The sequence below is a fragment of the Haplochromis burtoni genome, unplaced genomic scaffold (assembly GCF_018398535.1).
Source record: "Haplochromis burtoni strain Fernald_Lab_line unplaced genomic scaffold, NCSU_Asbu1 Contig_37, whole genome shotgun sequence".
NCBI lineage: Eukaryota > Metazoa > Chordata > Actinopteri > Cichliformes > Cichlidae > Haplochromis > Haplochromis burtoni.
This window is the reverse complement of record NW_024582398.1, coordinates 252,850-277,450: the sequence shown is the minus strand read 5'-3', so window position 1 is coordinate 277,450 and position 24,601 is coordinate 252,850. Positions and strand designations below refer to the sequence as shown.

The window sequence follows — 24,601 nt, the reverse complement described above, 5'->3', positions numbered from 1 at the left end:
TTGTGTGCTTGTGTATGTGCATGCCTGGGCTTGATCCAAGACCAGTATCCCAAATATTTTTATTTATTTATTTGTTTTTTGCCACACACTTGTGAGCATAACTTTAAAGCCCACATAATAAACGTTATAAACAATGTGCTTAAATTAATTAAAAAGGCAATAGACGTGATTCTCTCAAGAGGAGAATTATTTACTTGATAATATTTGATCAAACTCATGTCTTAGCTGTGAAATGTAAAATAAGATTTGGGGCAACCTCACAGATTAACATATTCTTTTGTTAATGTTGCCATTCAATTCAGATTCTAATTGCTCGGCTTTCTGATGAAATTCTTAGGGACTGATTGCATTTCAAAAGGCACAGTTCAGTCTGGCTCTTAACGCCGTCATACAATATCACCTCTCAGAGAAGCCTCCTTTAACTCAGGTATGTGAGTTCAAGAGGCTGTTTACACTGAAAAGGAAGAGGGGGAAAAAAGCTTGAACACACGTGTGTCTAAGAGGATGATTTGTCTTCACAGAATACAACAGCTCTACCAAAATACCACTTCATATTTAAGCTATTTGTGCGCAGTTTTATTTATCTGTGACATATCAGAACATGTCCTTTCTGCGATTCTATTTGATGTGCCGACTATCAAAGATGGGAAGCAGAAGGAAAAAAATAAATGATGACGAATGACTTGAGTGTTAGTGAAGAGAGCAGGAGGAAGGGGAGCAAAGGCTCTGGCCCACATAATATTTTTGTTCAGCGCTCTGATCAAGCAGTCAGCATGTCACTGCAGCAAAGTGAATAGATTAACTTTTAAATATACTGTGGTCTCGGGAGCCTCTTGCCCTCGGAGACGCATCTTCTCTGCAAGAGAAAACTGATCAACACCTCCATATCTGCTTTTTAAATCACCCCCCCCTCCCCCTTACAATCCCCAGGTTCTTAATATTTTGAGGAGTTTTCTTCTTCTTCTTCTTCTCCTGCTTCTTCTTCTGATTAACCAAAAAATTATTATTTTTGAAATGTAGCAGAGTTTTAATCAGCATGTTATCCTGGAAGGTCATGGCTTTGATAAGCCTGTAATTTGTCAGAGCATTTCATATTCCATCGCTGTTAATCTCTAAGTATTCCTTTAGATTGTCTGCTTGAATCTGAGGATTGATTTGGCTGAGTGCTACGAGGACTAGCGTGCGTGTGTGTGCGTGTGTGTTTGAACATTCATCGGTATGATATGGCGTTTGCTTAGAGATTAATATCTGTAGCCTGGAGGGGGCACTCTATGCCTCCCAAAGGAAAACTAATTCTGTGTAAACAGATTTCAGCAGGACAGCATCGATTGATACCAGATGATTAGATTAGTGGCAGCACCGTTTGTACTTTGTTTCTTTTTTTTTGTTTTGTTTTGCTTTATATCAAATCATGCGCACACACATCTCCCCCCTTCCCACTATTGCTGTTGTGTTGTTTTCTGTATGGTGTCACTCCATGTGATTTGGATTCCGGCCACTTGCGTGTTCTGGGAGAGGCAGTGTGCTCTGGCAGCTTTTTCTGCTTGCTTTGGAATTTGGAGGACCCCAATCCATCACGCCACTGTCATCCCCACATCCCTCACCCCTCTCTTCCCGGTCTCCCTTCCCTGCCCCGGCCTCACTACAGCTCATTAGCGCCCTGCAAGCTGTTGTGACAACTCATCATATCATGACATGAAGCAGGGAGACAGAGGCTCTATCCCCCTGCCCAGCCACCCACTGGGCCCACAAGGTCGCCACCTTCACATTTAGGGCTCAAATTGGCCCTGCAAGGTCCCACCAGGCGGAAATGCAAGGCCAACAGCTTTTTCCTGTCTGGCCTCCACCTCTCTGTCCCCCTCCCTTTGTCTTACTCTGTCCTGCTGTCACTTTATTCCCCCCCTGACTTCTCCTGTACCCCATCTCCCTTCCAAAAGGTCTGACATCTGAAAGGCTTTTCACTGATGGAAGTTACCAGCTACTATATATATTATATATAGTTTTTATTTATGCACTTGCTGAAATGGATTGAATTTGCAGGAAGAGGCTGATTATGACCCTATTAAAACATGCAGGCTTCCTGTGAGCATTTTAACCTCACATCTGGAAGAAAGAGGAGCGGATCAGAATAAAAAAAAGAGCCAAGGCGATATTAATAACACAATCAAACGCCAACAACTGCTGCTTCTGTTTGTGTCTGCTGGGTAGATTTCAGCAGCAGGTGCCATATCTGTGTCCTGGATGTGGAAAGAGTAAACGTGCTCACTGATGTTCGCACAAGAGGGTGCCCTTAAATTTTACTTCAGGCTGTTTTGAATGCGAAATCTCTTTCTCGAGCTCGCGAATCAGCTCGTCACATCTGCAGAGCGGCGCGTCCGTCTCCTGCTATATTTGTTTATTTTCACGACATAGGTGGTGGGAAGGATGCGAGTCAGCGGGGGTGTAGGGGCAGGAAATGTTCTTTTCTTTTTACCCCTGGCTTTTGTGGAGCAGGGAGAGTAAAGCCTCCCACGTCGCCTGCTTTTTGTTTCCCTGTGTGGGCCCTGTGCGGCTCAAGCACCCAGCAGCCTGCTAGACGAGTCCTGGGCCTTGCATTGTCCCACAGTGGGCCACAGGGCAGGTGCTGGGCCTCTTTTCCGCAAGGGACCACCGGGTACTGTCTTGACGTCAGCAGGAAGTTATGATGATTGCAAAAAATGCAGTGTGCGTATTAGCTGATGGAAGGAGGTCGATATCAGCTGACTGATTGATGTAAGCAGGATGTAGATAACACAGTGGGGGCTAGTTTGACCAATTCTTGAGTCCTCAAACTATAAAGGCTTCTTTTAAAGGACCTACCTTTAAAGTCTTGCAACAAACACCAAAACTTGAGTTTATGTTACAGTGTCCTTTTTCTGGCTTCACATTTTTCCACCTCCAGCAGGCAGTTCAGCCTACTGCTATTTGCATCACTCTGAGCTTTTCAGGAAAAAAAAAATGAGGACACTCTTATACCACAAGTGACTGTGATGTAAATCGTCTGCCCTCTACTTCTCTCCCTCCCTCTTAGTCCTATACACACCCTCTCTAACACCCTCTGTCTAAATGTGGACTCAGTGGATGGGCATTTTGAACTGTCTTCTCAATGGCCGGGGTCCCTGGACAAAAGAACTCATTTAAAAGTCCACTAAAGCTTTTTCAGCGCAGAGAGTTGAAGAATTGACAACATTCTTTCACATCATTACCCGAGGGAGGAGCGGAGAGACGTGAAGGAGGAGGTTAGGAGGTGAGCGATGAGGTGGTGGGGATGGGGGGACAAAAAGAGGGAGAGAGGGAGAGACCGAGGCCGTCTTCTAGCATTCAGCTGCCGACTCATCGGCCACATTCAGCAGCTGCCGTAACCTCTATCACGATTGTTTTTTCCACCTTTTTTGCATCCCTGTATTCTGGGTGTGCAGATCAGATAAGGATTCCCTAAGCAACAATGAGTGCCTTCGTTTGTGTTTCTTTTTAACGAATCCCATTCCATCTATCCACCCCTCCAACCCTGACACACAAACACACACACCCGCCCCAAACCCTCTCTCCCTTTTCCCATCCCTAGCCTTTTCAGCTCAGGGCTGTGAATGAGTCCCAGGAGTCTCTCTCTGCCTCCCTGGAGTTCTGCTGGGGTTCATTAATCTTTCATTGGGACCACGGCAATAGGGAATGCCCCCCACCCCTCTTCCACACACACTCTTCCCACTCCCCCAGCATTGCCATTATAGAATAGAGGTCTAGATGGCCATGCTTGTACCGACCATGCAGATAGACAGCTTTAACTACCCAGTGAAAATTTAGCACGGGACTCTGAATGGGCTGTTGCTGCATCGGGCTCTCACACAGACACGATATTAACTTCAGCCTCAAACAGACTGGGCGGATGATTAGTTTGCAGCATTAATCTCTGCTCACATTTGTCTTGCCCTGGGCCCGTAGCTTTGCATTTGTATTGTCAATGAGCACTGGGCAGCTGTGTATCTTATGCATGTATCCCCCCCCCCACACACACACACTCCTCCTCCTCCCCTGCCAACATCTAGTCCCATTAATGTTTTTCAAAGTCTTTTGGAAATGTGCCACAGTGGAGCTTTTTTTTTTCTTTCTTTCTTGCATGGGTTAAAGTCACTAATGAGGGTGTGTGGCCTACGAGAGAGCAGACTGAACACACACATACGCACGCAAGCAGCTTGGTGTCTCACTCCTCTCCCCCTGAACATATCATCCATGTTATGATAAGCCTGATTAGTGCTGCTTCTTTGACTGCTGAGGGCAGGATAAGGATGTGTGGGTAAAGAGGCGAGAGCAGCCTCTGCCACCAGCCTAATCTACAGCAGAGCTCTAATCTGGTTATCTTGTGGTTGGGGACTGTGTGTATTAGTCTGTCCCCAGCCCTGGCCTGATGAGAGGGGGGCTGAGCTCCGGTTAACACAGGGGCCCACGGCAGCACACCCCTAAAGCTCAACTGTAATCTTTGGGTAATTGAAAAAAAAAAAAAAAAGGGGGCCTGCGCCACTTAGAAGCACAAAGAGAAGATTACATAGCTAAACCTAATTTGGCAAAAATGCAGAAATGGATTTACGGCCCCACCTCTTCTCTCCTAACCCTTTTATTACAATACACCCATACCCTCCGTGAACTGGGGCCCTGGGGGAATAGATAGAGGGAAGGGGATAGCAGAAGGAGGCTCGAGAGCTGAGCGGAGAGCTGCTAATGACTGTGGATATACGCGCGTGCTCCCTTGATTTTTGTGGTTTACAGATGATCGATTACTTCACTTACAACCGTGGTTAAAAGTGCCTCATCACACATCAAACTCAAATGTGAACAGGCAACCCCACAAGCCTCTTAGATTGTGTTACCGAATTCCAGAGTGACACCACAGAAGTGTTTTTAATTACAAACCATGCTATTTTCACTGTGGTTTGGTGGTTTGGCGCCTTGAGTATACCCAGAATTTGATAGCTCTTCTTTGGAGAACTTTCAAGTTGTAACTCTATGGCAGGCGCCTGCAATCTTTAACTCACATCCCAAATATTAACATCCTCGCCTCTTTTTTTTTTTCTCTCTCTCCCCTCCTTTCCTCTTTCTTTATCGCTGTCCATCTATCTTTCTCTGTATCCTCCTCCTCTCTCTTGTCTCTCAGTCTAATAAGGTTCCAGTGGTACAGCACCCCCACCATGTGCACCCTCTCACGCCTCTGATCACCTACAGCAATGAACACTTCACACCGGGGAACCCCCCACCTCACCTACAGACAGACGTGGATCCCAAAACAGGTACGGTCCAGAGTGTTTTCACACAAGTTTAACTGGCGTGCTTGATTTCTGCTCGAAACACCTTCAGAATTAAGTGCACTTGTTTTCCAAAAGCGACAGGATGAACCTCCCGAAAACCCAATTATGTTCCGAACAAATTAAGAATAAGTCTCAAGGGGTGAAAAAACACATAAGCTTCTCTTCTTTGATAAGGGAACCACAGCTCTTTGAACAGTATGTAGTCGTGTTCATGTCACACTTTCAATGCAGGTAACGTGAAAAGGAATGAAACAAAAAAAAAAAGCTTATTTTATCCATTAATTGCTCATTTGATGACTTCATAAACATGACTAGCACTGTTTACAAGATACTTAATGTAGGACAAGGTCAGCTCAAGTGCTTCTTATTGAAAACTGCTGCTCTAATTTGTTTCTGATTGATTCAGCTATCATGCTCACTAAAATTGTTTGGTTTTGATTGAGGGGGGTAAAAAAAAAAGGGCCTTACATTTCAGAACAACAAGCTTGCAGAGTGCCTCGTAAACTTCTCGTTAAACGTGGAATTCAGTAAACAGCCACCGCTCTAATTGCCAATGCTCAAAATAATACTGCCACTGTAGTGGGAGCTCTTTACTTTTAAAGACCAGCAAGCACACAGTTTTCAACTAAGTGCACAAAACTCCTCGGTATGAAAGATTTACACAGACTTTTACAGGTTTTCTCCACGCCTGCTTTATAGCCTGTTGATCCTGCAGTCAGTGTCCATGTTTATACTCACAATTCAGTCTCCTACATTCATTCAGCGCACTTTTTTTTAAGGCAATTTCATTCATTTCCACGAGCATCTTGACCCAGCACTTAATTTTGCTAACTGTCATTCAGCCCGTCCTTTCAGGTTAATGCATTCTCAGTGTGCTGAATAATTTCATGCTTTTCAGAGGTCTCTGGTGGATTCACTTAGTGTTTTAGGTAATAATGTTCCCTTATTATGATGGCCCTTACAAAGGGGAAATAATGTGCCAGCTGCTGTTTAATGTAGTGCTTAATGGGGCTGCTTAATTGGGCACAGTGTTTAATTAATTAATGAGCTATATTAGGTCTTGAGCGCTGGGTGGCGATGGGATAATTTTCCACAGGCTTTCTTTTTTTTTTTTTTTTTTAATAGAACTCACTTTTGGTATAACTGTACTCCCAAGAAAAGTTTTCTGCTTTGGAAAAAAAGAGTCCATACGTACCATAATTCCTCAAGAGTCAGATCCTGGATGAGCTAAATCAGCTGGGAACAAACACCAGCAGAAGCCAACGTCTTTAATCTATGAAGATTCATCTGGGTTTACGTTGGCTTTGTTACCACAGGCCAAAATACCTGAAGCATCAGCTGGATGGGCAAAAAGCAAGCTGTGTGGAAGAAACGCACATCAGCCAGCCAAAAAAAGAAAGAAATAAAAAATGTCCCCCAGTTCCTGGTCTGCTGCACATAAACCCCTCCCTGCCACACTTTTACACTTGTCTAGTGTTCCCTGTTTGAAGTTTGTCATGAGAGAGAAAGTTATTTTTACAGCCGGCTGTGTACGAGACCTTTTCAAGGCATTCGTTCGGGGCAGCTTGTCGATGCAGCTCCTTCGCCTGTCAGCTGCCACAGAGAGTAAAGGCAACACCGTGGATGCTGTGATTGCTCGGCGATGCCCTCAAAAAGAGCTGTCCTTAAATTGGATATCTTTGTCACCGTCGGTGGGTGAAAAACAAAATTTGCTGCTTGTTTTACGCTAAATCTGAGGATCACTTCAACGAATGGAGACTTGATGATCGGATATTGGGGTTTGATCGTCACTGCGTTGTACTTCTGGTAGCATCGAATGTAAAGCTAATTGACTATTAATCTGATTTAAATCCAGAAATATTGAGGTGAATTTGAAAAAAAAGGAAGCTCTTAACTGCTTTGTTTATTCATGTATGTAATAACTACGCCCATACAGCGAGGACTGTCAGTGTAAATCAGCGGGCAGATTCAACTGCTAGCCTCATATTGGCAGCTCTTTGATCAGATAGAAAGCTTTAATTATGATACTATGTTTTGTTAACTTCTAAACCTCAGTCATTTTATATCATTAATCTTCTGAGTCACCAGACAAATGTGACAAGAATCGTGTTGGTGTTTTTTCCTCACCTCTCTTCCCCTCTGCCTCTTCCAACACACTGTGCCGCTGTGCCGCCTCAAAGGCCTTTGATCAGGAAGTGTGATTTAGCACTGTGTACATTCGATGCAACAAGCCCTCTTCCTCCTCCTCTTCCTCCCATCTGCACTCCTGTGATGTCTGCCCCGTTCATATGTGAAACTGAACAAAGAAAAGATCCCAGCACTGACAAAGATTTTGGTTCTCCTCTCTCTGTCATCGTCTCGTCCTGTCCACCTCCTCTCTCCTCCTGTCATCTTCTTTTTCTACTTTTTCTTCTTCCACAGGAATTCCAAGGCCTCCACATCCTCCAGATATATCTCCTTATTACCCACTGTCACCTGGCACTGTCGGCCAGATCCCCCATCCGCTGGGATGGTTAGTACCACAGTAAGCAAATCCTTTTTTTACTTCTCTTTCATCTTTATTCTCCTGTGAGTTGTGCGGAAAGGCTAGAAACATCTTCATGCTGTGATGATTGCTAAGCATAAAGGTGCGCATCAAGCTAAACCATTAAAGAGTGGCGCTGTAAACAAGAAAAGTGGATATTACCTTTCATACATTTCATTTATGGATTTATGGACACAGTTTTAAAAGCTTTCTCTGTCTCTCGCTGGCCCACCAACTTCCACACTCGCTGCTTAACCACAGCAGCAGCTCCTTTAAGCCCTCACCAACCTCAACTTGCTATTTTGTGTCAAATACTATTTTGCATGTCTGTGTATGGTTCAATTAGATTAATGAACTGTGATTGCCCGTATTTTACCCACAATTCCACATAGGGGCTCTCCCCTGGTAACTCTTGTCAACACTTGTTAATATGACAAAAGGCTACAAATTAAGCTCTGTTAATTTAATGTTTTCTCACCGCGATCTAAATACCGAGAGAGGCCTTGAGCGCAGCCATGGCGCCCTTTGATTTGCTGCACTTTATTTTGGTATAAATTTACATTCATTATTGTTTGTCTTTGGATGTGTAGACCTCAATTAGTGTGATGGCTCCATTAAAGAGACCCGCGCTTCGTCTTTAATTATCACAACAAAACACCTAGTTCCAGCTTGGGGAGGAACGGGGCCCCACTCTGTCGACACAGAGCGAAGGGTTATGAAATTTAATTAGCCATTGCTATCAAGATTTGTGGCATTCAAATTGTTCAGAGTTTTCCTCCCTTTGATCTGCGCTCTGCAATCCCCTAGATTTTTGTCCTGATCAAATGAGAATAAAGAGGCCCACGGTGGGGAGAAGTGAGAGACAGAGGGCTTTAGCTTCTCCTCTTCCATCAACTCTGTTCCTTTACCTTTCTGTCTTTCTTCTTTTCTTCCCTCTTCTTAGGCAAGGTCAACCTGTTTATCCAATCACAACAGGGGGTTTTAGACACCCCTACCCAACTGCGCTCACTGTCAACGCATCCATGTCAAGGTGAGTTAAGCCCTAAGAGCTAAACACACGCATGCTTGTTCTCATTTGCTTGTACCTTCACTGGTGTGTGTTTGTGTTGGCTGTGAGGGCAATGCGCAAGCAGCACACACACACACACACACACACACACACGCTCATGTGCACAAACAGTGAGCAGAAACTTCTCCCTTAAGGAGCGCTCCCACTCCCCCATCTCTGTTCAAAAGGCCAATTCTCCAGTGTGGGGCTTCAGCTAGCATGCTCAAATATTAATTATATTTATCATTTTCTAATGAGGCCCCTGAAGAACATTTACCCCCGCTGCATGTCAGGCTGATGTGAAATGAGATGGGGCATGTCCTTGCTGTGAGTTTAAGCAGGCAGACAGATAAACAAACAGCAACACTTTGAAGAGGACTACGTAATATAAGCTGGGGTCTGACACTTGGCCAGTGCTTTGGTCCAGTTCATCTGCTGCTCTGGACATTAGTGCACCCATGGGAGGGCATTGTGTGTGTGTGTGTGTACTCGTTGCCATCTTTTATACATATGTGTGTCTATTTGTCAGTCAGCAGTTAGCTACTTATTGTTCCCCTGAGGAACGCACGTCTTCTCTATTGTGTGGGAAGTGACCGTAATTAATTTAGGATGCCTGAAAACCCCATGATTTGTGGGTCTGGATGAGTCAAAAAAGCACCAAGACAGAAAAACAAACAGCCTCCCACTCTCTCCACTCCCACTGCTCCTCCCTCCTCCCTCTACATGCCCCTGCAGCAGGGGACTTTGGACGGCGCTGGTTTGGAGTCTAGGGATGAAGCCAAGCTTTAGTTTAATTACAGCCTGATTGGAAAAGCAGCTCCTGAGGGCGGCTTGTTTAGACCTCTGTGACATTGATGGATCATGTAGATGCAGGAAGGGAGCAGTTTCAAGAGGGAATTATGTTTTGTGAAGCATAACCCTGAGAATAAAGGGTAGCTTCATTTATAGGCTAACCTAGACGGTTCACTTCAGTTTTTTTGCATCTGTTTTTTTAAAATTCTGTCTTGCACCAATTTTTCTTTCTCGTTGGAACGATGTCTGCATTAGAGTCAGATTGGGCCCCTCACAGCCCATCCCCAGCAAGTCTCAAGTGCAAAGGGTCAGATGGTGGGTCTATCCAGACATTGGCATCTGGCAACAGTACCCAGCCAACTTGGGCTTTAAGTGACTGCTAATTTGGTCCCTTAATGACAGCCTCTACATTGTGATCATCTTATTTCCAGTGCGGCTAATTGAATATACTGGCTGGGGTGTGGGGGGGGACTGGCCATGGGGAAGAGCTAATGCCCTGTGATGAGGCCCCTAATTGAATTAGTATAACTGAATAGATGGAGGGCTCTGGGAGTTCTCTGGTGAATGGGAGGGTTTAGTACATCACCCCCTCTCAAAATGAGGGGAAAAAAATGTACTAGCTGACAAAATCTAGTAACAATTTGTCTAATTGTGTCAGCAGCATAGCAGAATCCCTTCATCACAGCCTGCTTCAGCTTGTTGGTTTTGTTTAAAGATCAGGCCGCACTGCTGTGATAGCTCAAACGATTTGTAGCGTGCAGGCTGGCTGCGGAAAATCTGAGAGAAAAGACATCCTGGCTTGTACTCTTGTCGGGAGTTAGGTCTTTGCAGGAGAGCGCTGCTTCATATCAGTCCCGGGTGCCTTAGCCCGAACTGAATTAGGATTCAAGGAATGAATCCGGTACCTCGTAGTCCCCCCCCCCCATGAGCACCTTACACCTAGGTCCTGTTAAAAAATACATTCTTGTAGGAAGGGAGGAAAAAGAGCCAAGGAGAGTAGAGACAGTCAGCGGAGCAAATGAAAGACATTATTTTGATAATAGGGTTGGAGCCAGTGCAGGTCCCCCATATTGTCTGTGTGCGTGTGAATGTATGTGTGACAGGTGGGTGGATGTGGAGGCCCCCTTGCCCCTTGTGCTTAAGCCTGCCCTTTGATATGTTCCCCCGTCATCCCACTCCCTCTCTTTTCCTGGTTAACGGGAGAAGCGCACCGGCCGGATCATTATACATTAAACAGGCACGGGGGCTATCGCTTCACACTGGCAATTAAATGGCACTGGCTGACACTGGGCTTGCTGCGCCGGTGACCCCCCCCCTCCCTTTCCCACCAGCCATTCTTACCTTTGAGATTGAGACGTAGGAGCCCCGGGGTTGGGGTGGGTGGATGGGTGGGGTCTCCAATGCATCTCCTTCTCTGTGTTGGCTAAATTGGTCCAAGGCGCTGCTTGCTGCTGATGAGCCCGATGATGGTGATGATGATGCCCCCATGCTTCAAAGGGATGGCCGTCATGTTTAAACCATAACCTGGGCCGTGTGGTGGCAGCAGGAGGAGGGGTGGAGAGAGGAAACGAAGGAGCGTGGAGGTGGTGAGGGGACAGGGAGGAGTAGAGAAGAAGAAGAGAGTAGAGAAAAATAGATCTTGGAACAGAGGAAATTTTAACAAGTGCACAGAGAGAGAAGGAGGGAGGGGTGAACAGGGAGAGAGGAAACGGGGTGAGTGAAGAAAATGCAGCAGCCTTAATGATGGGCGATATGCAGCCACTGCTGCCGAGCTCCCCATCATCGGATGACATGGCACAAACACCAATGTGTCAGTGATGAAGGGAGAAGAGGGGAAAGGAGAAAAAGAGGGAAAGAGTTTGAGGGGGAGCACTGGCACTCCCCTGAGATGGCCTCCAACAGAAACTAGTTGTTCCTGGCGAGTTTATCCTCATCATTATATTCTGGCTCGGAGCCATGCAGCCAGACACTGCTGGATAATGAGCTGCTTTAAAAAAAGAATTATTTCTCCTTTTTCTTCTCCTTCATCATCCTCTCTTCTCTTGAATTTGTGTGTGGTCACGTGGAACTAAGGCACCATGCTGTAAACATACACATGAACGTGCATGTTCAAATAATCGCACACAAATAATTATTGTCATACATACACTGGCGCATACAGAACAGCAGAGTCTTATGGCTGTTCTAGCCGGTGCGAGCGATTTTTATAAATAAGAGTTTTTGGCCTCGATATGTGGCACAGTTGGAGATGATGAAATGATGATAGGAGTGCAGAGGGATGAAGATAAAAATGTCAGTGCTGCTGACAGTGCTGAATAGGCAGAAACGAATGGGGAGGAAATAAATACAGACCCAATACCGGAGTGTATGATAGAACATTTTCATCTAGTTTGCAGAATTCCTTGATAAGAGATAACACTTCAAGCTTTACCTCTCCCAAATCTGGCATTTTCATATCGTTTAACTGGCAAAATGCAATAAACTGAAATCTTTGATCGCCCCTTGTTATCTACAGCTGAATGATGGAAATAGTAATTGCCAGTAGAATCGTATTTGGAAACCATGTGCACACCTATTGTATATGTCATTTGTTATAGATGGCAATGACATGTGCGTGCTGAGAAGTTCTCAGCTATCGAAGGCATTAAACTATGAAAACAGGAGTTTGAGGAGCCCTTAAGTCCTAGACGAACAAATTAAATTGGTAGCTTAACATACCATCGGAAATTAAGAAAACAAATGGACAAGACTAGCTAAAGCTGCGGCTAATAAGCTTTTAAGAGATAAAATGTGTTAAGAATGACGTGGCCCTCAACAACAGTCCCAGTTTCTTAGGGAGCCATTGCGAAAATTAATTGCACAACACTAGTTAACAGTATTGATAAACAAAGATCATTTTTAGCTAACATATAAAATGTTAGCTAACAGCAAGCTAAGCTGTTAGCTAAGCTAAATTAGCTAAGCCTTTCCCCTAAACCCTTGTTCTTTCTGTTGACCAGCAGGAGGCGTTACAATTTTTTTTGATTGTCTCACATTGAGCTGTGGCCTCAGTAAAACATCAGTTACTGGTTTTATGTCTTACTGAATTCAGCACGATGTTTATTTTTTTTTTATGTTTGTCCCAGTAGAGTTAGAGACGCATGATAAAGCTACCATATAAAGGATCCAGTATCCCATCAAAAAAATGGACTGGGTGTAGTGTGGATTTGTAGTAATTAAGCAACAGAAAATGACCTTTTTACTATTTTTTAAGCTTTAGTGACTGAGTAAACTGTCATTTTGAGTAGATAAGTCTATAAATGTTTATTAATACTTAGGAAATTTTCATGTGAATGTTTGTATTTAGTGTGGCTAAGGGTCAATTCCATTTCTGTGAAAGAAACTGAAAATACATGATGTGCTTTGACGTGTAGTCTTGTGTGTACATGTGCTCCATCTTCTCATTTCACCTGTGTTCATTCTGACGATTTACACAGTCTTCTGTCCTCTAGGTTCCCCCCACACATGGTGCCCCCTCACCACAGTTTGCACACCACGGGCATCCCTCACCCAGCCATCGTAACACCCAACGTCAAGCAGGAATCCTCGCACAGTGACATCAGCTCTCTCGACAGCTCGTGAGTAAACTTTCTCCTATTACTGACTTTTGGTGACCACTTGGAGATAGACTCTGCTCATCTCACTGCTCTCTGCCCCATCACAGGAAACAGTCAGACGGTAAAAAGGTAGAAGAGAAAAAGAAAGAGGTCCACATAAAGAAACCTCTGAATGCCTTCATGCTCTATATGAAGGAGATGCGGGCCAAAGTGGTGGCTGAGTGCACACTCAAGGAAAGTGCTGCCATCAACCAGATCCTGGGGCGAAGGGTAAGTCCTACCAGCTTATTCGCACAAGACATTCAGCCATGCTGATTTCAATCATAACATGGCTGTAAAGGGTCTAATGGGATGGAAGAAAAGAGTCGTAGTTAATGATGACATACTTTGGGATTTACAGAAAGTACACAACATGCACACATTCTTCTATTTTTATCTCTGTTCTGGGTGAAAATCTCGTCTTTCTGTGCCTGGTTTCTCATTTTGCAGTGGCACGCCCTATCGCGGGAGGAGCAGGCCAAGTACTACGAGCTGGCCAGGAAAGAACGACAGCTCCACATGCAGCTGTACCCAGGCTGGTCAGCACGAGACAACTATGTAAGTTTTTAAGTTTACAAGTCGTATTAGCCTCTTCTTTCCCCCCCTTTCGCTAGGTCACATATTCAAGGCCATTTATTTTTGCTTTTTTTCCTTTCTTTGCCCCACAGATCAAAATCTGTTCATGTAGATCTAGGACAAAAATCCTCTGGTCTTAAATCCACCTTATCATGCTACAGATAATGACAGTCCAGTAAGGAATAAATAAAGGATGCAAAGTACCAAGTCTTAGTATTAATTTGAGTGGGTTTATCCCCCCAAGGGAACAAAGGTCATTTACAGACATATGTGAAGTCAAACTACATTATATTTAAAATATTGTGCAGTCTGTAAATGCCCGAGGTCCCTGGTCCATAGTCATCAGCAGATGCTTTGTAGCTTCCCCGGTGGTGCTCTCCCTGCCCTTTACTGCTGCAGCCTTCACCTCATGACTGCTGCCATGCCTCTTTGCCTTTCCGGTCTTCAGAAAGTGGAATTAAGCCCAATCCGATTAAGATCAGATTACTGACCTGGCCGTTCCAGGGTGTTTAACTTCTTCCCCCTGAATTGCTCTGGGGTTGCTTTGGGTAAATGTTTAGGTTTGCCATTCTGAACGGGTTTAGAGGCATTTCGGAGAATCCTACCACACTAAATGCTTTTGTATACTTCGAGTTGCTTCTATCTGCAGTGAAATCATCAGTAAATGCCACTGGCCAGGTTGATATTTTGTCATTATTCCACAGAACTTGGTTGCACAACTCAACCTGTTTCTTTTTGCATGTGTTTTTGTGGATTACCGAGGGGTTCAACATCATGATTGCTGGCGGGTACATCCTGGAAAGCATCCTCGGCATTCAAATATTACTTGCTGACATTTAAAGTTCGTGAGCAAGTAAATCTTACCTCATAAAAACGTGACCAGGGTGCTCATTAAAACCTGCTTGTCTAATAGGGGCTATAAATTAGTCCTCCAATCTGAAAGAGTTGTAGTTGGTTGTTGGCGAGTTTTACCTCTGTGCACATGGGTTTTCAAAATATACACATGTGATTTTGGAAAGACAAGTACCTTAAATGCCACTTTACATGGATACCTCAAACCACCTTGAACTACAATGCTCGGTAATGCTCAGTGAGCTTTGAGCCACGTGAGCAACACATAGCTGCCCAAGAAGTGCAGTATATCCCACATAGCTCTTGCTATGTCATTGTAAAACTACTCAAATTAAAGCTGAGATTTTAAAGTGTGAAATGTTTTGTAGCCTGGATAGTTCGCTCTGACCCACGCATACCTGATTCTCATCTTGGGATCAGTCTGACCACTGCAGTCGCCCAAGAGCAGCCTTGAGAAATCCGCCTTCCAAATAAGAAGTGCGTCGAGATGCCTAGGCATTCACAAAACAGAGGAAAATGAAACAAAAGATTAGAGAACAAGAAGAAAAGAGCCAAAAAATAGGGAGAGAGAGGAGGGAGAATTCTGGTCTTGGCCTGCAGTGGCTGCTGCAAACCGGAGGGCAAAGACAGAAAAAAGGCAGAGAAAGAATGAATGAATAAATAAGTAAACACGAAGATGAGTGCTATTCTCTGTTTCATGTTTTGGGCATTCTGCAATATAATAACTAAGGTTCCTGTCTGTGTCTATTTTTTTCTTTCTATTTTTTGGCGGCTAACCAACAGGGGAAAAGGAAGAAGAGAAAAAGGGAAAAGCAGCAAGCAGAGAGCAATGGTAAGTGAGCTGCAATTATCTCTCATATTAGAAGAGCCCCATCATGTGTCAGGCAGATGTGACATCTTGCAAGATAAAAGTGTAGCTAGTTTTTTGTGTTATGTTTTTTTTTTATAATTTTTTTTTATTGTGTGTGTATGTGAGTTATATTGCCTGGCTTTTTCTCTTTATTTTTTTTTGGTATAGTTGCTACCCAATGCAATATTTAAATAGTAGAATTGCTTGTAAACCCCACCCCTCCCTCCTTTTTCCAGTTTCCCTTGCTCTCCCTAGCTAATAGCGACTGAATATGCATGACCCCCCACAGTCCTTCTCACCCCCCCTCCCCTCCCCTGGCCCTTAGCCTTCTGGTATTGTGATATGTTACGAGAATGTGAGGTTTAAGCATCGTGAGAGCCATTAACTTTGACAGTGTTGTGTGCGTGTTTTATATTTACTTGCCTGTGCCCTGCAGACGGACTGCACAACTGTACCGCGTGCGTGTTTGCGTGACTGTGCATGCGTGTGCTTGTTGGGCCTACCTCCCCTTCCCATCGCCTGCTTCCTTGCATGCTTTTATACCAACTTGAGGAAAAAACAAAACAAAACAAATCACCTATATCTTAAAAATTAAGGAGGTTTGCTAAACCTGTGATTTTCATTCATTCATTCATTATTCTTTTTAATTCTGATGATGTAAGGAGCAATGACGACTTGTTCTCATGTATTTTGCGCTCGTTTTGGTGACGGATTTCTTCTTGAAGGCCTCTCTATCTGTTCTTTTTTTTTTCCAGAACGCAGAGAATATTTTCCAAACCCTTGCCTTTCACTCCCTCCGATTACAGGTGCTAATGTCATTTTGAGTATTAAATCACTAACTGTTTTATTTTCCTTCCTTTTAAATTTATGTATACATTTATATATCTATATCTATCCATTCATAAATGTGCAGTGAGGCAGGTTTAAGCTTAAATCCTATATTTTGAAATATGCTCTTTTTGCTTTGTTTGCTGCTTTCTTTTCTTCAAAAATGTTGCCATTGTTTATTTGACTTCAGGGTAGCTTATATTTAATTCATTTTACACTCATTTACTGTTGCTATTTAGCTCAAATTACTATGCAGTATGCTTGAGGACCTGGTGATATATATATATATATATATATATATATTTATATATAAAGCTAGATTATCATTATGAAGTATGACCTGAAGGCTGCAATGTCAGGGTAAACCTCCTTAATCTATATGCTTCAGTAGCTGCACTTTTGCCTTTCCTATAGGCCAGCATGAGTTTGGACCAGCCTCTGTCGAATAAGTCTCTGCTCAGACAAAGCCTGGACTCAAACGCTTCCACCACAGCGTTTTGCTGTCACTCAGCTCTATTTCTGATAATGACTTGATTACTGGGTAGAGCTAGCAAGTGACTGGCAGCTGTTCCGCAACAGACCGCCAATGCTGATGGAAAATAATCAACTGTTTGATGCCAGGTCTAAAGAGTAGATTCCCTCTCCAGATTCCAGCCTTTTTAATCCTTCCCCTGGCTAGGGCTAACTCACGACTGTGCTGCTCCAGCAATCTGCTACTTCTTCCTAGTTCTGCCACCTTGACCTCGTCTCTTTGAAACCGTAGTGCGCTGATAGCATCTAACCGTAAATTAATCCAACCTGCATTTGCTCCATTTATACCCCTCTCAGCCAAATCGGTCTTTATCTTCAGCTTTAACTCCAGCCAGAATTTAGATTATGCTACTGAAAAGTTTCCACTGTTAACATCCCGATTGGATAATTTGCATGCATTTTGATTTTTACTTGTGTTTGAAACTTACTAATCGAGTTCAGCCCTATCTTTAAAGGCACACTTGATAATGGCTTTAAGGGGAATTATTTTTTCTTTTTCTTTTGGGTGCGGGGTTTTGATTTCTTGCAAAATGAGCCACTGCCAAGCTTCATAGATTCACTGTTTTTTCTCCTTATTTCTCTCCTCTTTTTAATTTCTGTTCCTTATTTTTTTTTTATTGGTTTTGGTTCTATTGCTCCTCTCTGCTGGCTTCCCTTCCTTGTTGCGGCATCAGACCTGAGCGCTCCTAAGAAGTGTCGAGCGCGCTTTGGGCTCGACCAACAGAATAACTGGTGTGGCCCGTGCAGGTGTGTATGGTGTGTGCTTGCACTGGCCAGGGCCAGGTGAAGGCTGGGTCACTCTACGCTGGGACTTCCTCCTCTCTTTTATGCTGCTGCTTTTCCTTTCTCTTCGCTTCCCTCCCCCGTCTGTCCCGCCAGGCTATTATGACCTCTCAGCTTCCTCCAGCCACACCCTGCCGGTCTATCTCTGGGTTCACCCTATTTGATTTTTTACCTCCTGTTTGGGGAAAAAGGTTTTGCGTACGAGTGCTTGTATGAGTGGTGTCTGTGTGTATGTGTTCAAGTTGCAAAGTTGCAGGATGCACAGTTACAATGAGCCTTACTGAGATTAATCAGAAGTCCTAAACTGGCAGGTCGGGGCTTGGAGGTTCTGGAGCCTGATGGCTTGGTCAATATGGAGGACATCCCAGTGTTGCCAGCCTAAATCTAAGCCCTGGCTACATGTTTTTGTCTGTGCAATGACGTGTCCATTTTCTTTTTTCTTTCTTTTTTTTTCCTTTTTGTCTCTGTGTGTGTGTTTGTGTCTACCTCTTTGGCTAACAGATGCAAATACCCCAAAGAAGTGTCGTGCCTTGTTCGGGCTTGACCAGCTGAGTTTATGGTGCAAACCATGCAGGTATAACTCCTGTAGTAGCAATGGGAGGAAAGACATCCACAATGAGCATCTTCTCCTTGATTACTGGCTCAGATGTCTTGCTAAAAACACGTTTCCATCACTGTGGTAACAGATGGAAAACTTCTCAGCTCCCCTTTTCCTAACTGAGAAGTTTCCTACTCCTCTAAAGTCAGTTCAAGCCAAGTGTCAGAAAATGGATTTCTAAATAAGACTTCCAAATATTTTATCCAAACACATGTTGAAAGATCATGGCTCCTAATGTGATTTAGCAGAACATTTCTGACCGTCTAAGCTGCTACGATTGAAATCCATTTTCTCTCCAGGCAGTGGATAATTCCCTCCCATCCTAAATGTCATGTATGTCCTAATTGGCACTCTTTTTGAATAACACTGTGATGCTTACAAATTTAGCCCTGCTTTCTCTGAGGGCCTGCTCAGTGACACTCTTTTCTGTGCCCTCTTCCTCCTCCTTCTCCACCTCTTCTTCCTCCAAACTCCTCTTCGATAACCCTTACTTAGTCCCTACCTGTTGTCTTTCTGTTCTGACACAAGCAGTCTTTGAATTGGGAATATTTTCATGGTAGGTATTTGTTTCTGCTAAGTAATACCCTTCTTTGTGTCTGGCTTGCACCACATCTTGCCCCACTCTTTCTCTACACATTTCATCGCAGCACATTGTCTGTTTAATGTTTCATTTTCACTGTTTCTAAAACACAGATGAGCTTAAAAAAAAAAAAAAGCCAAAAATTTTGTAGCAAGATGAACACCAAAAGGTCATTTTTCTGTTTTTTCTGTAACCGTTAGCTTCCAGCTGGCCCCTTCCTTTACAGCTGACACACACATTATCAGGAACATGGCTTTATTTCTAATAATAGCACATCATGAGATCAGGAGACTGAAAAGTGCAGTAAATCAGCCTTCATTTTAAGAGCAGAGAGGTTAAAAGTTCTCTCTGGGCTCCATTTCCTAAAAGATGCATCTGCTATAATTTCCCCCGAGACAGAGAAATCAATATCATACACGGGCACATACCATAAATCAATATGTCTGTTAAAAAATGGATATTAGCTCATTTGTTGCAGTTTGACAGACAGTTATCGAGAGCGGGGCGCGCATGTAGTAGCAAAACGATACCTTTTTACGCCCGATCGATGCGCCGCACCGTCCAAAAAAGCTACAGTATCGGCACAGGATGTACTTAACAGCCTCATCCTCACTCTTTTCTGCTGTCCTGGTGTTGTGTGCTTGCACTGTGTTGACTTCATCAGAAATGCATGCCTTTTTCCCCCCCCCACCCAGCATGCGATTGTGGGCTTTTATATGTAATCTGTCGATGTCCCTCCTTCCTTTCATCCTCAGTGATCTGCTCTCCGTTTGCGTTTATGTAGATCAGAGTTAACAGAAATAAAGGTTTAATTAAACAGTAAGTCAGCGTTACATGTTCCAAAAGGCTCAGTTTTTGGTCTATTTTTATTTATTTTTTCTTACTCGACATCCCTGTAAGTCTTAAATACTGGTACTCCGCGGCCTTCGGGCATTCTTGTGATAAAATAGAGAGCTGAGAGAGAGAGGGGTCACTGTCAGGGTCAGGGTAAAGATGAGGTGGGCAGAGATTCCCCCTTAACCAAATCTGAAGCACAGCCTTCAGAGCAGAGTCACCACAGAAAAATGCAACAATCCCCTGCTCTCCTGATCACCCCCCCTCCCTTCTGTGTTTTGTTCACCGGGTTCTGCGAGTGCAACGGGCCTGGCCTCGGGACACGGCAGGCAGGGGGAGGGTCCCAACCCCAGGCAGGAATGCAAACATGGTGCTTTGACCCCCCTCATGCACACACACACACACACACACACTTGTGTCTGTGGGGCAGATGCAGGGCAGTTTGGATCCTGTTGACTTTTTCGCCTCATATCCAAACTCTATTCCCTCAGGAGAAGAGAGAGTAGAGTCTGATAGAAGTAGAGCAGTGAGCTGGGTCCAGTAACAGTTGTGCTAGAGACAACAGGCTGCAGTTCTTCCTGTAAGAACAGCAGAGCGTTAGGAGAGCAAACGCGACCACAGCTCATCTCTTTCATTCTTCATCGTCCTCATCTCTCATGTGCGTGCTTCTCATTCCCTTTCTGCTTCCTGTCCAGGCGATCTTTCTTCAGTGTCTGTCCTGCCTAATGACTTAGAAACTGACTATCATTTCTACCACCTTCCTCCTTTACAAAGTTGCTTAAATGCACCTCCAAACGTTATCCATCGAGTATTGTTTCTTTTTAACAAACCCTCTCCCCACAAATTTCTGAAGGGAAAGGTGCATTTAAGTCAGCAACAGTGCTAAGATGATATTCAGTGTGAAGCTGTGACACTGAGAGACGCTCTCTTTCTCTCACCTTGTCCTTTAGGAGAAAAAAAAAGTGCATTCGCTACATCCAAGGTGAAGGCAGCTGTGCCAGTCCTCCCTCTACGGACGGAAGCTTACTAGACTCCCCCCCATCCTCCCCCTCCTCAGTGGTTCCTTCCCCCTCCTCAAAAGAGTCCAAATCTCAGACTGAACAAATGCAACCTCTCTCACTGACTATGAAACCGGCCCACCAGCCACTCCACCACCCGCACCTCCTGGCTGGGCCTCCACCGCCATCTTTGGTTCAGCTGGAAAACTCTGCCGCAGCAGCTAGCAAAACGCCCGCCGCCTCCTCCCACAACGGAGCTCTGGAGCACCGTGACGTCTCGTCCTCGCGGCAGCCGGGCTCCTCTGTGGCGTCCTCGATGGCCCGGCCCTCGGCATCGCTGTGTCATTCCCACTCGCTCCTCCCCTCCACAGCCCCACAGCCTCTGTCGCTAGTGACCAAGTCTATAGAATAGTCTATCCTATTCTCCTCCTCCGTTTGTTTTTTTAGCTCTGCACACACACACTCACACAAACATCTTTCTAGGCCCTCTCTCTGCTCCGTTTCACTCGCCCTCGGTTCTTTTCTCTTTCTGTTTCTGTGCCATAAGGCTTTGGAATTTTAGGTTATGTTTTTATTAAAGTTCATTGGTCAATATTTGACCCGTCATTATCAGACAAATCTAATTATTATAAAGAAATGATACAATGAGCTGTAGTATAGCTTTGTGAATCTGCCAAAATTTTTATGAATTTTGTTTTTGTCTTTTTTGTAGTTTTAAAACAGCGCAAAACAGAAATTATCTAGTTCAGCATCCAAATGTTTAAAAAGACGGATATAAAAAAGGTAGGCTAGATTATTCAACGAGCCCTTTTCTTGAAAGAGTTGGTTCTCCTTCTTTATTTGTATTAAATACGAGCTTGCGAACCAATCATTCGACATCTGTTCAAAACTCTTGGAGGGCATGAGGCTAGCGGTGACACCTCTCTGAGGAACAACTTTAATTGTGATGTTACTTGTTCTTGTTTAAATGTACAGAATAACGGGGCGGGAGGGGATTACTGTGTTAAATATGCATTCTTCCACTGCGTTGTCTTTTTTTTCTTTGTTGTTTACCTTTGGGGTGGAGTCAGGCAAGTTTGGGTGGGCTTGAGGGGAGGTCGGGTGGGAGGGTTGTGGGTTATTAAATTCAAAATGTCACAACGCTAGGACCAGTAGTATTTATTGCTTTAGAGATTGCTTGTTGTATCTTGTATGTGTCTCTTTTTTTTTTCTTTCTGAATACATTGTACAAATATTTTTTCTTAAGGTAAGCAACTATACGAACGATCCATTTTTACAAGGAGGTTTTAAAAAGGCAAATCTTTTTGTTATCTTTCCTCTCCGAAAAACCTGGATTCCGCTCAGTGTACTGTGTAGATCTCATGAACAGATGTATGCACAACTTCATTTCAAGAAATGCGTCTATAAGCCATTTTACAGGAAAAAAAAGAAGAAAAGAAAACTTGAAACACGAGACAGTGGGTACCGCGTGTTCAGTAGTTGGAAAAGTGTCAGATGCCCTTCTTTTTTATTGCACAGTCACATCTCTCGGACTGTAGATTCGTGTACAGATTTTCCGTGCCAAAATTTTGTGATAATTTTTCCTCTGCCCCCGCCCCCCACCCCAACCATGCTGTAGGGATCTCTTTTTGTTTTGTTTTGTTTTGTTGTTGTTTGTTTGTTTTGTTTTTTTCATTTCGATACCATTTTTTGCTGTGACGTTACATAGATTGCTATGTATGTAGTATAAATGTTGCTATAACAAATGTGTTTGGTAGCAAATTGTCAAATATTAAAATTTAAACTTAATAAAAAGACGGACATCATACTGTATAAACCCACCAGGGCCAAATTATGTATATTAGGAAGTTCATAAAAAAACTATTAAATACAAAAAAATACACAAACTGCCACTTTTAAGTACACTACTACATATAGGTAGATAGAAAAAATAGGCATGTTGATGTTGCAAGAGGCTGTAAAAAAAGCTACAAGAGAATCATCCACTCGGTGCCATTGTAGTTGACATGACGCGACTGTAATCTGTCGATTTCTTCTCTGGTTTATTAAGATGCTAATGATAAATAGTTTGAATGTTTCCTTAACGGCTGTGATGTTCCTGTTCTATTTTATGCTCTTATATTTTTTTGTTTGTTTTTTCCTGTTATTTTAAATGGTTCTAAAACCATGTTTTTTGTAATGAATAAATGTTTATGCTGTACAGTCTCTGTAGCATGCAGTTCTGTATTAATAAAAGCAACTTAGTATGTGCGCATCTGTGTTTCGCTTTTATTCTGAAAATCCCCGGACCCAGCGTCTCAGGATGGGGGTCTTATAAGGAAATCTGCCAAAAAATGTAGCATTTTATTCAAATAAAATCTCGAGAATCATCATGTCGTAATCATAAAATGGAAATATACATCCAAGCGTGTTTTTTGGGGGGCTACTTGCTTTTTTTATTATTATTATTTGCTATACAAAATAACAGAGGTGTTTCGTATTCTACTAAAACAGTTGTGATTAACTTCTGCAAAACTTTTCATAGTGAGAAGGAGGAACATCACTTAGATAATTTGAACTGCTCCTCCTATAACAAGTCTTTTTTTTTTTCTTTTAAATTATAAGCCATCTTTATACTCGTTGTTTGCAGGGCAGTACATCGTGCGCAATCAGATAAAACATGTTTAGAGCTGGATATTATGATTTGATGGGCTCATCAGTGACCAATCACAAAAAACAGCACTGGTTTATTTTTCTCTACAAAGGTCAACTTCCAACTAACCTTTGAACCCTTCTCTGTCCCACTACTAACAGTAATGCTCCGCTATGTGATCGCTTTTCGATGTGCTTACAGTCCTGACAGATACCTGCATCTACTTGTGAATTTAAAAGCATAGGAAAGAATGTAATGAAGGATACCGGTGGATGTTTTAGAGCACAGATGTCAAACTCTTTACAATGAGGGCCACATACAGCCCACTTTAATCTTACGTGGACCGGACCAGTGAAACTCACGTTTCTGTCAGTGTGAAGATGTTTAACTAAACATTTCATCCCAGAGGTAAGAGAAAAAAGTCTTTGTTCTACACGAACAATGAGTAAAATGACAGGAAAGTTTCCTGTAGTTTTAAATGTAATGTTTTGGGGGTTTTTTCCTTTCTTTTTTTTTTTTTTAAACAATTTTTAGCACAAATGCTCAAAGTTTTAACCGTTTAAAGTTCAAAATCTACATCCTCACAGCCATTTAGTGGGCCGGACTGTAGTCTTTGCCTGGCCAATTATAGGACCCCAGGCCTTATGTTGGACAACCCTGTGTTAGACAGTGCTAAAGATTTGCATTACATGTGTGTGTAAATTCTGTATTATGCTATATATTTTGTATTTTATGTTGTATGTTTAGCATTTTCTAGATGTTTGTAAGGCTGCTAAAGGTAATAATAATAATTATGCACTCTGTCGTGTCTCCCTTACCTGCAATGTGTTTACCAGTGCATATTTCTAATAATATTTGTTCCCATTTTTCAGAATAATTTTAAAAGAAAATCTGATTTTGCCTTGAACTCTTTGCACAGAGATGTCAGGGTAGCTCTCCCTCGTATCCAAGATTTAATACTGACCAGACTGCAACCCAGACACAACAGCTGCTGCTTAAGGGGAAAGAAATGACACATCTGTACAAGGTCATGCATTCAAACAGATAAGAGGATATTCTTCTAGTGTTCAGGACCTTTCATTAATCCCAGGCTAAGTTAATCAGTTATTATTGCTCAGTATATGGACACTACAGATTTGAGCAGCTGACACTGATCTAGGTTCACGTTCTATTACCATTTAACTCCAAGCTTCTCTGTATTCCTGCCTGCGTTACCAACTATGCT

General features: G+C 43.2%; 1 protein-coding gene across 28 annotated transcripts in view; it reads left to right on the top strand.

The window, feature by feature from the left end:
* The window catches only part of tcf7l2 (transcription factor 7 like 2), an 87,627-nt gene extending 64,633 nt beyond the window's left edge, over window positions 1-22,994 (top strand). For 4 of the 28 annotated variants that reach the window (XM_014332813.2, XM_014332804.2, XM_014332809.2 and 1 more), the window contains 10 exons: window positions 5,165-5,297; window positions 7,737-7,839; window positions 8,783-8,869; window positions 13,171-13,296; window positions 13,383-13,545; window positions 13,765-13,872; window positions 15,526-15,574; window positions 16,348-16,398; window positions 17,626-17,698; window positions 20,697-22,994. In XM_014332813.2, the coding sequence (XP_014188299.1) occupies window positions 5,165-5,297; window positions 7,737-7,839; window positions 8,783-8,869; window positions 13,171-13,296; window positions 13,383-13,545; window positions 13,765-13,872; window positions 15,526-15,574; window positions 16,348-16,398; window positions 17,626-17,698; window positions 20,697-21,156 (1,353 nt within the window). In that variant the 3' untranslated portion in view covers window positions 21,157-22,994. Of the gene's footprint in view, window positions 1-5,164; window positions 5,298-7,736; window positions 7,840-8,782; window positions 8,870-13,155; window positions 13,297-13,382; window positions 13,546-13,764; window positions 13,873-15,510; window positions 15,575-16,347; window positions 16,399-17,625; window positions 17,699-18,235; window positions 18,310-18,827; window positions 18,890-20,696 lie in introns of those variants that run through there. The other 24 variants (XM_042219707.1, XM_014332812.2, XM_014332806.2 and 21 more) reach the window with 19 other exon arrangements.
* The last annotated feature ends 1,607 nt before the right edge of the window (window positions 22,995-24,601 follow it).